At 51.9% G+C, this 13333-nt stretch overlaps 1 protein-coding gene across 1 annotated transcript in view; it reads right to left on the bottom strand.

The window, feature by feature from the left end:
• Positions 1-6348: 6348 nt before the first annotated feature.
• The window catches only part of LOC119104727 (uncharacterized), an 8080-nt gene continuing 1095 nt past the window's right edge, over positions 6349-13333 (bottom strand). The window contains exons 2-5 of the mRNA XM_037228444.1: positions 13248-13330; positions 11899-12093; positions 11161-11363; positions 6349-8946 (exon numbers count right to left, since the gene is read on the bottom strand). Of these exons, the coding sequence (XP_037084339.1) occupies positions 8280-8946; positions 11161-11363; positions 11899-12093; positions 13248-13330 (1148 nt within the window). The 3' untranslated portion in view covers positions 6349-8279. The remainder of the gene's footprint in view (positions 8947-11160; positions 11364-11898; positions 12094-13247; positions 13331-13333) is intronic.

The raw sequence follows: 13333 nt of genomic DNA on the forward strand, positions 1-13333 counted from the left end.
CCGCCCGCCGCCACCCGGCCGCCGACCGGCCGAGTGACTCGGCAGGGTCAGTCTGGATGCCACCTTCGAGACGGCTGCTGCAGGGTTGAGAGGTGCTTTCGGTGCTAAGACCGTGACAGAGCATCACCTCACCTTGAGGAAACGAGATGGGGTCCGGCCGCCGAGAGAGCAGTCTCCAGCAAAGCGTTCCACCACCGAGCGACCGGACCGCTCAAGCTCCGATGGCCCGGCGCCCCTCTCCACAGGGATGCCTGTTCCGTCAGAGGTGCAGGATGTATCCGCTGCGCTTCTGGAGGGACATGTGTGTGAGCACACCCCTGATGTGCTTGATGTTCCTGTTTCTGCTCTGGATGGTGGAGATGGACCACTGACCGCACCTGTGTTGGTGCCTGATCGGCCCGTGACCGCTCCTGTGTTGGTCCCTGATGCGTCTCTGATAGCCCCTGTTCCTGTGCCAGCCCCCCGGCGCTCTGACAGACCTTCTAGGCCACCGGATCGCTACTGTCCGATTTAAGTCGCCAGTTAGGATTTGCTTAAGTTTGGAAAAATGTGACTGAAATGCAATGGAAATGGATGAAATGCAATGGGATTATATCAGAACAAAATGTACTGTCCGGGTGCTATTCTGGTGTCGTGTTTGGCAATGTCTTCGCAAGCCTACCGGTGTAGCGCTACCAGTTGGTAAGTCCTGCTAACGAGACAATGCACTTGGGCATGACATGCCATTGGCGTGCTGCTCACTGACTTCAAAAACCCTGTTCCCAGTCCCCCGTCATGCCTCAAACCAAAGCTGTTCTTTATCGTTCCAGTTAGTGAAGTTGTTGAAAGCTAAATCGCACGCGGCCCGGGGATTGTGTGCGATATGGGTTAACTTACGCCGAACTGTGGGCTGCGTGTGCTGCGTATGTCGTGTGTTTTGCCTAGCGTTCGCAGATGGGTCGTCGCTGCGGCCGTGCTGCCCGTGGTAGTGCTGTCCGCGGCCGAGCTCCGCGGCCGAGCTCCGTGGCCATGCTGCCCGGGGCCGCGCTCCGCGGCCGTGATGGCCGCGGCCGGGCCCCGTGGCCGAGCTCCGTGGCTGTGCTCCGCGGCCGAGCTCTTCGGTCGAGATGTATGTGGACGAGCTCTGCGGCCGAGCTCAGCGTCGGTGTTGCGGCCGAGCTCTGCGTCAGTGTTCTGCTGCCGTGCTCTGCGATCGTGCGCCGCGACCGTGCGCTGCGGTCGTGCTCTGCGGCGGTGCTCTGCGACCGTGTTCCGCGTCGGTATTCTGCGTCGGTGCTCTGCGGCCGTGTTCTGCGACCGTGCTCTGCGATCGTGCGCTGTGACCGTGTTCTGCGGCCGTGTTCTGCGGCCGTGCTCTGCGACTGTCATACCCGAGGCCGCACTATCCGTGCCGTGCTGTCTGACCGTTGAGTGCGCGCGGTGTTCGTGATATCCGTGGCCGAGCGAACAGACTGTTGCCAAAGACATAACTTGGGCAGTGTTGCTCTCGGCCCGGGTCGAGTGGTGCAGTGACGGAACATTGCATAGTGATGTCTACTCTTTTGTTAACAGGGTCGGGTGTAGTCGGTGTATCTTTTGCATGTCTATTTTGATTTAGCGCTCGCTTCTCGTTTGTTAGTCACTTAGTTTGCTAAGATCTTGAGGTCTAATTTAGTGTTAGTCAATTCCATGCTATTTTCGTGTTCATTTTGTATTGCTAATCTTAGTCTCTGTTCTGTCGGTTTTCGCTGTATTTAGTTCTAGGTCTAGTCTGCCTATTTCCGAGGATTCGTTGTTTTCCCGTCAGCGTCCACGAGGAGTTCAGGTCAAGTCTTGGTCAGGCCGCGAGTCTGGTTGGAGTTGAGGCGCGGTGCTGGCGATGGGCGGTCGTGAATATAGCGCACCTGAAACCCCGGTGCCTTCGACGTGGCGGCTGACTACACTTTGGCAAGTTGACCAATGGTGACAACTTTGGAAGGGGAGGAGGTAGCACACAATGGAGGGTGGCGCAGCAACTGCCTGCCACGACCCATAAAGAGCGCTACCCTTTGACCCCGCGACTCAAAATGTGTTAAATTGTTTCGGACACTCCGAAGTCGTATCATTACAGATACTTACATCCACTAGATTGCAGAAGTTTGAAGCATACGCCGCGCTGGTAATAAGCCTAGGCTAACGGGAGAGTTATGGCGTAATACAAGTTAAAGAGCTTTTGCGGTCAGGCAGCCCCTGCTATGCCTATTTATGGCCCATATCGGATCATTTGATTGCAGCAGTGGGTTAAATGGGCCATTTTGACGAGATAAGGTGCCAGGATAAGGCACTGATCAACGCAATTGACTTGTCATGAAGTCTTTCAATCGAAATGCTGTTGACTCATTCAGCATTGTCTGGAATCATTAACAAGTGGTTTTTCATGCTATTTTGACTTTAAATGACTTTGATCAATGTTCGAGTGGCGAAAGTACGTAGAAATGCAACGCATATACAAAACAGCGGCTCCGTGACTAACCGGCGAAAGTGTATCGGTGGTGTAAATGCTTAGCATCAATGCGCTCAAGCCGATTTCATGCCAGGGTATCAGAAAAGAAAATTAAGTCGGTAAATACCTATACGGATAAAGAATAAAAGGTCAGAAAAGTGCGTGCGTCATCAATTTCCTCTTTTTCCGCTTGCCCCTTTCCTTATGACGTGGGATTGACGATAGCAACCATGATGGCGTCGGTGCGGCGAACTGCCATGTTGATTGTGGGCATCTCTAAACCGTTTCGGTTGCTCGAGTTCAAAATCCTCTTCCTCTGACCTTACATTTTCAACATTTAAGATATGTGATTGAGATGCAACCCTATTCTCAAGTGTGTGTGTGTGTGTGTGTGTGTGTGTGTGTGCTATGCAGAAACGCGGCAACCAGCGCTCCCAGAATATCCCAGCTCTCCGTGGACCGATGTTCGTGTCTTCAGCGATCCTGACCGCAAAAATGGTTGTATGGCGATTGGTGAATGGCATAAATGACGGTGAGCTTTGGCCATTTGACCATTGGATGTTGAGCTTGCGTCAAGTTCAATGTTGGAAACGACGTGTAGTGAGCCAAAAACACGTTGCATTTGGTAACAAGGTGATTGGTGTGTGCCATTATTGAAGTGGACAATTGTGACACACGCCAAGTGAACGATGTGATTGGCGTGTGTGAACAAGGTGATTGGCGTGTGTCACTAGTGAAGTGAACCTCACGTCTTATCACGGTTACATCAATACAGTCTTGCACACCAAGGACAATCTAATTTCTGGATGTTAAACTTGTCGGATATTATCCTGGAACGTGCAGATAATCATACAACTATTTTAAAACAGCTTTTAATAACCTCAAGCTGGTTTACATTGCCACTTTGAACTAAATGGAAGCGTGATTTTAAGCATTAGCCCGTTAGCTTTCTCTGAACACGTGCATGACAGATTACGTACAGACCCAAATGGCAACATCACGATTCCACCTCGCTGTTTCCGATCTAACCGATGAAACGCAAAGGCTAAATTGGAATGGCCGAATAAAATCTGTATGTGGCGCGCGGTGTTTTTGACACTTTTTTCTTGTCGCAACAATGTCATGCGTAAAATCGGCAGAGAGTGGTTTTTATATTAATCTCAAACACGCTGCACGAGATAGCAAAGTTGACGATTACAGCGATAGCTATAGGGTTAGGTCTTCCCAAGAAATTGCAGCGTACATATTTCTGGGCTAAGGACAACACTACACTTCCGAAGACATTGGTCCCGATACCACAACGTTTAGAGGAACTGAGTACCGCTACGTTTACGTTTTTGGAGCGCTCACCATTCCGTAATGCTTTGGCAGTAAAGGTCTGGTGGGACGCGCGTACGTAGCAATGGTGCTTACCGTCTAAACTCAATTATAGTCTAGGGTCAATGCAAGGGTGGGACGACATCCCTGAGATTGTGGGAGTGGGGACAAATCAGGTTTGTAGGGGTCAACATAGAGCCAAGGGGGCAACCCGACCTGGAAATGGTATTTTGAATGGAAAGACATGAAGAAGCATACCTTTCGCAAGCAATATTGGTGGAGAAATGCTTCGTAGAGCTTTACTCCTCGACAATTAGTGTTCATTATTGCGCGTCAGTTTTGGAGGTTCGAAAATCATCCAAAACCTACGGTCACTGCTCGAAATCCTTCATGAATGCAACCATTCATATCGAAGAGGCATACAATGAGCACATAAGTGGGAAAAGAGCGGGAAGCCACCACCTCATGTTCAGGAAACTATGTATGTTGTTGAATCAAAATGCAATAAAGATCGACCCACTAATTCCATTAGAGGGTCTACCCCCTTCTGATACGTGCCCACTGATGGTAAGATAGATACCGAAGAGGCGCTACTTTAGTGCAAGGCACAACAGGTGTTGGAGGGAATTTGATCCAAATACATCAGAAAAATTCATTCACTGACAATAAATGCGTCCAAATGTGGGCCAGGAGACATTGATCGCAAAAGCATTATCGCAAGATTATGTAAAACTCTGCCAAGTTAGATTTGTGGAGGCTCTTTTAACTCACGTCTCACATTGAGAGTAACATGCCATGGTGAGCTTGATCGAGTGAAGGAAATTTAAACAACAATGAAGTTGGGGAAGTTTGTTGTGACCGTGCGTCCACACACCTGCCGGTATCATCGATGTACGTGGCGTGAAACCCTGGTTTCAGGCTCGTGTTGGTGAGAGGCGCCTGTTCAACTTTATGCGTGGAGATAATCGCTTCTGGAGGTGACACCCTGCTACTCATGAAGATTCTAACTCGCTGCCCACAGTGATCTTCGTTCAATCTGAATATGTTGTCGCGACAGCGGCAGAGGAAATGGTTGATGTAAGCCGGTGTAACGCCATAAATATGTTTGTTGTTTTCATGCTCGGAAACGAGATCAGGCACCGTCGATATACCTTCGTCTCGTGGGGCACTTCCGTATAAATTTACGATATCCATGTAGAAAAATACCGCATTCATTTGAAGTTGACGTTCGGGGAACTTAGCTAAGAGCTTAAACAGGTATTCTTCTGCATTTCGTAGGTGAGCTGGAGTGCAAGCAGGGAGCTGATTCAGTTTTTTCCAAAGGTCAAGACCTTTTCTCCGTCGGTCCGCCACCAGCTGACACGATGGGCCGAAGAAGTACACCCGCCATATGATCTTTAGGGAAACCGTAGATAACGGGAAGCCTCGACTTCGTGGGCGTAAATTTTGTTACGAATAACCCGACCAGTTTAATTTTGGGACTTTGTGTGAGGAATTGTTTGATTTTGCCTTCTATTTTGGTTGTGCGATGGTGAGATAATCTTTCGTACTTGGGTGTATCCTAAAGAATGTCATTTACATCATTGACGTGTATCGTTCAGTCTAAGATAACCTTTCGTTTGCACTTGCCACGTAGTTTCACAATTAAACTTGCGTTTTTCACCATCTCCTTGAGATCTTTTTGTTTCTCCTTTGTTGTGTTTCGTGTAATATTTCATGATTCTTGTACGTATCAAGGAGTAGTTTTGTTCAATGATCTCAGCTCTTCTTCAGTTTGAGTCGAAGGAGGGGAAATTTTTTTGCTCACTAAGTTCAGAAAGTTGGGAAGAAAGGCTTCACTGTTCTTTGCAATTCTTAGGCTGTTTAAAGTTTTGATCTGCTGGTTAATCGTAGTTTTGATCACCTGTTTGCTCATTGTTTTAACCAGCTGGTTGAAGAGGCGGAGATGTGATTGCTACTCCAGCTGACGTTGAAATCGGTTTATCTGTTGTTATCACTTTCTCACTGATGCTGGTGGTTTCACCGCTGCGAATAACGCGTAATTACTGATATTAGTCGGCATGGCGAATTTAGGGTAAATGAATAATGGATAAATGCTGCTGAAAGATAAAACAACTGTGAATAGGCTGTTGACGCGTTCTACAGAAGTAGCTGAATCTTAGCGCCCCCGATTTTTCACCTGCTTGGCAGATCGCCCCCCCCCCCTCCCCCTCTCATTGTATAAAATTGTAATGTTATAATGATGATATCGAAACGTACCCATGAGATCTGCTGTCATGACATAAATGAGAGCTACTGCTGTCCTGTCCATTCATCGTTTTTACACAGCGTATGCATGTACCCATACATGCATGCATATCTGTGTAGGTGTATGTACGCATATTTTCGCACATGCATATACTGATAAATTTGACAATATGCCTCCACTTAGGCATAGACCAAAGACCATTAACAAGCATTGTGTTTTCAGTACTGGACATCTTTCTGTTCAGATTTTTATATTGGTGCGTTGCGTTTAACATTGCTTGTTAGGTGAACAAATAATTCAGCCATGAGACATGTTTCGTATTCACGTATATTCTTGCTATTCAACGTCTCGTATACATCGTTACACATTCTTAAAATCAATTCTTCGGCTGATGTCAGCGACTGGCACTCTTAAAACCACAACATAAAGCACGAGCATGCGAGCTATACGCTACCTATCATGGGATCATTATCACTGTCATTCTGACTTTGCACCAGCCGATAAGGTCCGCTGCGATATATGACATCCAAAATAACACTTCACGCCGCTACATTTCATTAGGTCAGACCCATTGTCCGGGGCAGCGTCATGTTCCTTGTCGGTGTAATTTATTTTAAGTGTGGCTCCAAAGAGATAAGTTAAAGGCCTGATTGATTTGCCTGTTTAGTACTGATGCGTGGTCGTGAGTTAGTATCGCTTTCAGGATGCTGGGTTTTCTTGTGTCGTGTGCTGCTAGAATTTCAATATTTTGTGTGAGCATTTGGCGGGTAAGACTTGTACAATGGTCGCGTGGTATATGATCTTATGATCCCTCGCCTGTGAGATGCAAAGTGAGCCGTCGCTAACACATGTCACCATTGGGTTGTTTGTCATTAAAAGGTCTTTAGTCTCCAGATTTTTGGAATATACATGCCAGCCCAAGAACACTGCTGTTGACATGTGCCTACGTTTTTTGGATACCCGGCTATTGCATATTTTGTCATCGATTTTGTGAGCAGAGCAGAATTATTATGGTTACAGTGATAGATGTCCTGACCGGTTTGCTATTATTATGGTTACAGTGATAGATGTCCTGACCGGTTTGCTATTATTATGGTTACAGTGATAGATGTCCTGACCGGTTTGCTATTATTATGGTTACAGTGGATAGATGTCCTGACCGGTTTGCTTGTATATGGTGGTAGACGTTCAAAGGATTAGAGGGGCCAGCTATGCTACACTGCCTATGAACTTTTACATGCTGAACGCAGCCACGTCAGACAGTTCCCAGTTAACAACGGGAGCAACTAACGGTTAAGTGGACAAGGAAATAACTATCTTGATAATCATTTGAATCCCCACTAAACACGTGTAAGACCACCCACGATGCGGTATTTACACATGCTCTGCTGATGCCACGCTGATGGGAGACCACACTAGCTGTAAAAATATCCTAGTCCAAGTCAGCTGAAGGTACTGATAAGACTAGGTCCGTTATAGCGGATCACATGGTGGCGTGTTTCCAGCAATCGTTTAACGTATTTAGCACACATCCTATTCTCTGCTCCAGCTTACTTAAACCGCATGAATATCACGATGCTGACATTCTGATATATGTCGTTCATTCGACTCTATCCTAAGTTTCCGCAGTCTCATATGTGTGGCCAAATCGAGTCCAGATGGAGTCAATTACACAACACTCACAGAGCTTACTTCTACACGTCACCTGCTGTCCATCCCGACGGGGCAGATGATTCTGATGACTTCTATGTTTTGTCACTATGATGATGAAAATGACCCCTGCCGACGTGCACTGCCTGCAACAAACACGCCTACACAGGCACGTGCGACATCGGCACGTGTAAGCACGTGTGGAGTGAGACGCGCGTACACGCACGCGTGTTCGCCTACGTGCATAAGGACATCACCATTCACAACGTCACTAGATAAATGGCAACCAAGCACTTTCTCGTCACACGTCCGAGCTCTTATTGCGTGAAGGCACCGGCGGTGAGCACACGCGCCAGGCGCCCCAGTTTGTCTCGAGCTACACTCATCATGTCCACCAGCTGGCGCTTGTCCTGACTGTACCGCGCCAGATCGGTCTCCGTCAGCCAGCTATCGGAGACCTCCCATCTCCTTGGTGCAGCATCTGAGGCCGCTGATTCTTCGCCCCGTATCTGTGGCGCTGCGTCTTTCACGGGTGAAGCTTTACCTTCACAGGGTGAAGGTGTTCCTTCAGAATGTGAAGGGTTTTCTTTGATGGGTGACGGTTTACATCCCGGCAAAGGAAAGGCCGTCTTCTGCAGGTGATGGTTGTCGCAGTGTTGGAGCCTGTGCGTCCTCCTCGGTGAACACCTCATAATCTCGTGCAGGGGATCTATCTCTCTTAAAAGACGGTTTATCCTCCGATATCGCAGGTCCATCAATCTTTACCAATACCGCACTGTCTCTACCAGACTGTCCTCCAAACTCTGAGGGCAGCCCATCCAGGACCGAAGCCACGCCGTCCTCCGAAGAGAAAGAAGCCGTCCTCTGAGGAGGAAGGAGTGGACGGTCCTCAGAGCGTCCGGTCCTCCCTCCGGACACTGCTCCATCTCCCCCCACTGAAAACCTCTGTTCAGCCGCCGCCCTGCCTTGGCTCGGCTCTTCTCTCGGCTTTGTGGTCGCCCGGTCTTCGCTCGACTCTGTCACGTGTGCGTCTGCGTGGCCCACGTGTTCTGTGTAGTCGTAGAGCCGGCCGCCGCGTCGGCGCGGGTGCAGCACGTGCCGCTCCACGTACGTGGCTGGATCCAGGCCCATGTCCACGGCGTGCCAGTAGGCCTTGACCAGGTCGGCGGCCTTCTCGGCGATCATGATGGTGGGTGCGTTGGTGTTACCCGACGGGATTCGGGGCATCACCGAGGCGTCGACCACGCGCAGGCCCGCGATGCCGTACACCCTGAGGGAGGAGGGGCGTGACGGACGCGTCACCCACGAGCAGATCGGTACTGCCGCACACCCTGAGGGAGGAGGGGCGTGACGGACGCGTCACCCACGAGCAGAACGGTAATGCCGTACACCCTGAGGGAGGAGGGGCGTGACGGACGCGTCACCCACGAGCAGGTCGGTAATGCCGTACACCCTGAGGGAGGAGGGGCGTGACGGACGCGTCACCCACGAGCAGGTCGGTAATGCCGTACACCCTGAGGGAGGAGGGGCGTGACGGACGCGTCACCCACCAGCAGGTCGGTAATGCCGCACACCCTGAGGGAGGAGGGGCGTGACGGACGCGTCACCCACGAGCAGGTCGGTAATGCCGTACACCCTGAGGGAGGAGGGGCGTGACGGACGCGTCACCAACGAGCAGAACGGTAATGCCGTACACCCTGAGGGAGGAGGGGCGTGACGGACGCGTCACCAACGAGCAGAACGGTAATGCCGTACACCCTGAGGGAGGAGGGGCGTGACGGACGCGTCACCCACGAGCAGGTCGGTACTGCCGTACACCCTGAGGGAGGAGGGGCGTGACGGACGCGTCACCAACGAGCAGATCGGTAATGCCGTACACCCTGAGGGAGGAGGGGCGTGACGGACGCGTCACCCACGAGCAGGTCGGTACTGCCGCACGCCCTGAGGGAGGAGGGGCGTGACGGACGCGTCACCAACGAGCAGAACGGCAATGCCGTACACCCTGAGGGAGGAGGGGCGTGACGGACGCGTCACCCACGAGCAGAACGGTAATGCCGTACACCCTGAGGGAGGAGGGGCGTGACGTACGCGTCACCCACGAGCAGGTCGGTACTGCCGTACACCCAGAGGGAGGAGGGGCGTGACGGAAGCGTCACCAACGAGCAGGTCGGTACTGCCGTACACCCAGAGGGAGGAGGGGCGTGACGGACGCGTCACCCACGAGCAGGTCGGTACTGCCGTACACCCTGAGGGAGGAGGGGTGTGACGGACGCGTCACCAACGAGCAGGTCGGTACTGCCGTACACCCTGAGGGAGGAGGGGCGTGACGGACGCGTCACCCACGAGCAGGTCGGTACTGCCGTACACCCTGAGGGAGGAGGGGCGTGACGGACGCGTCACCCACGAGCAGGTCGGTAATGCCGTACACCCTGAGGGAGGAGGGGCGTGACGGACGCGTCACCCACGAGCAGGTCGGTAATGCCGCACACCCTAAGGGAGGAGGGGCGTGACGGACGCGTCACCCACGAGCAGGTCGGTACTGCCGCACACCCTGAGGGAGGAGGGGCGTGACGGACGCGTCACCCACGAGCAGGTCGGTAATGCCGTACACCCTGAGGGAGGAGGGGCGTGACGGACGCGTCACCCACGAGCAGAACGGTAATGCCGTACACCCTGAGGGAGGAGGGGCGTGACGGACGCGTCGCCCACGAGCAGGTCGGCAATGCGGAACGCCCTGAGAGAGGGGGGCGGTGTTACAGAGGTATGCCCCCTCTCCCAGTCCGACGATTATATACACATTGCTAAACAGTGAGAAGTATATATATATATATATATATATATATATATATATATAAGTATATGTGGGGCAGGCTGGGTGTTCTGCAAGAGAAAGGAGTTTATAAACGACGGTCATCGTGTGCTCTACGGACCAGCGGCGGCATTGCGTTCTGAACAAGAGATTTGGAACGCAAATGGAATTCATGCTTACTGATACCGCCTTATGTACCAAGTAGGCTAAGAGAAGCCGAATATCTGAGGTAGATGAATCAATGATTGGTCATGCGGCTCTGTCCAAGTATTCCCAACGCCACCCTTCCTCCCCCCCCCCCCCTCGCACAATCGCTCCTGAGCTGACTACATGCACTATTCATCACATTTACAATCACACGAGAGCTGTGTTCGTGTACTCAGCTACAACTCACCTTCTGGACCGATTGCACAGCCCCCTTCCCTCAATATCACGCGAGCTGATTGCACAGCTTCTCTCCCAATATCAGTTGAGCTGAGTGCACAGCTCCTCTCCCAATATCAATGGAGCTGAGTGCACAGCTCCTCTCCCAATATCAGTTGAGCTGAGTGCACAGCTCCTCTCCCAATATCAGTTGAGCTGAGTGCACAGCTCCTCTCCCAATATCAGTTGAGCTGAGTGCACAGCTCCTCTCCCAGTGTCATTGGAGCTGATCGCACGTCCCCACACACGCACCTGAGCTGGTTATCCACCACGGCGTAGTGGTCGTGCGGCGGTCCCATGGCACACGTGCTGGTGTCGTGGTAAATGGTCTCGGAGAAGACCCGCGCCTGACACTCCCACCAGGGGTCGGAGCGGGCGGGCAGCGAGCCGCAGAAGGGGCTGCGCACGCGGCTCGGTCGGCCTCCGACGCGGCGGAACGGAGGAGAAAGCGCCACCTGGAGGTGCGGGCTGCGATGTCATCGTACCCGCCACAGCGTCTTGGCGATAAAGATTGAAGAATGGAGCCGGAGCGGTTAGCCTTTCAAGACTCTTCAGGAAGGGAACTATGGCTGGACATGTTACCATCCATACACCCGGTCCTTTCTACAAGTTCTGGAGCCCTATCCGCCTGATTCGCTACGCATTTTCAGCCATTTCACCATCGACTCCCCTGTTGCTCCACTATTATTACCTTTCCCCCCAAATCAAACCCGAATGGCTCCAATCCCTGAGCTCCCGATGTTAGTATCATTTCCATCATTATCCATCTATTCCACTCCGTGCCCAGTATCTTCTCTTTCCCAGACCGCACATACCCATCTGAACCATTTGGTCAAAATACGCATTTTCTCCCCCCCCCCCCCCCCCACCACTGCCACCCTTTACAAACCATCCCACCTGCTCGACGACCTCTGCGCCGTCCCCCTGAGCACGGCCAGACCAGGTTCCAATGATCAGGTTCCGCCCGCTCTTCAGGTCGTCAGGTCTCACCTGTTCGGTCATCTTCGCCGCCTCTCTGAGCACGGCCAGGTCCTTCAGGTCGTCGAACAGGTTGAGCCTTATGGCTGGGTCCTGGAACGGATTCCGGGAGCGCAGGAGCACCCGTCCGCGACTCCGCGGGCGCAGGTTGATCGGCACGATCCGGTAGCCCGACTTGAGCTTGTTGGGTGAAAATTGTCTCCAGAGCTGCACGGAAAGAGCGGGCGAGTGAGAGGCGGCAGGGACAGATCAAAGAGGGATAGGTCAGCGATCGGGGAAAGAGACGAAGCTGGGAGAGGATGGAGACGAGCTAAGCAGGCGGGAAGAAACGGCTCAGAGATACGAGGAGGGGACGGGTTGGAGAGATGGGAAAGTGACAGGTCAGTAAGGCACGGGCACAGGACAACTTAGAGTCAGAGGAGAAGGTTCGATCACATTCTGGGACAACCGCAAATGGCCTGCAAACGTGGTCACAAAGTGTTTGTTTTCAGGAGCGCAAGAACACATGCGTGCATGTTTGTAAGTCAACATTCATGATCGCGGATGCATGCTTGCATGTGTGAACATGTGAGAAGACGTGCATGTGTGCAATTTTGCACCTGCATGTTGAATGATTGTGCATATGGGAATAATACGATTAGATCTCCTTGCGTCCGTCCAAAGTTTTTGAAAACACGGTCGCCACCGTCGCCAAGTGGCTCAACGGGCGTATTCGATCAACGTATCCGACAATATTGAAGGGCCGGAGCCAAGGTCACACAGGTCACAAGGAGCAAGGTCATGGAGCAAAGGTCACAGGAGGAAGGGAGGACGAGCCTCCGGCAGAGCAGAAACCAAAACATCTTATCTTTATTCTGACACCTTTGCTCAGCAAACAAGCAGTTGGAATGCGGTGTCCCGTAACATGGACTTTGACCTGAGGATATCTAACCTCAGTTGTCGCTCCTTTCGTATTTCCAGTCTTCTCTTTCCCCAGTGCACACTCGCACGACCCTCCGCACAGGGAAAAGGGAGAGCGAACCTTCAGCTGAGCAGAAAGCAAAACATCCTATCTTTATCGTGATATCTTTGTTCAGTAAACAAACCGTTGGAATGCAGCGCCCTGCACCATAAACTTTAACCCGAACATACCTCGGCTGCTGCTCCCTTCATATTCCCAGTCCTCGCTTCCCCAGCCCACATTTGCATGACCATCCTGAAACGCATGGTCGCTACGCTAGTCACTAACGCATCTTTCTCTTAGGATCATTTCCGTAACTTCAACCCGGAGGGAACCAGAACCATTAAAAGTGTCTCACGGTTCGAAGCGAGCCCCAGACCTCCAGACTGTGCACAGCTGCCCTGCACGCGCGGCCGCCTACCTTGTTAGACATGCTGAGAAAGTCTCTGAAGATGAGGCCGGCGTCGGTGGCCAGCTGAAGAGGGTAGAAGAGCAGCTGGACGTCTG

The sequence above is a fragment of the Pollicipes pollicipes genome, unplaced genomic scaffold (assembly GCF_011947565.3).
Source record: "Pollicipes pollicipes isolate AB1234 unplaced genomic scaffold, Ppol_2.1 Scaffold_6052;HRSCAF=7182_pilon_pilon_pilon, whole genome shotgun sequence".
NCBI lineage: Eukaryota > Metazoa > Arthropoda > Thecostraca > Pollicipedomorpha > Pollicipedidae > Pollicipes > Pollicipes pollicipes.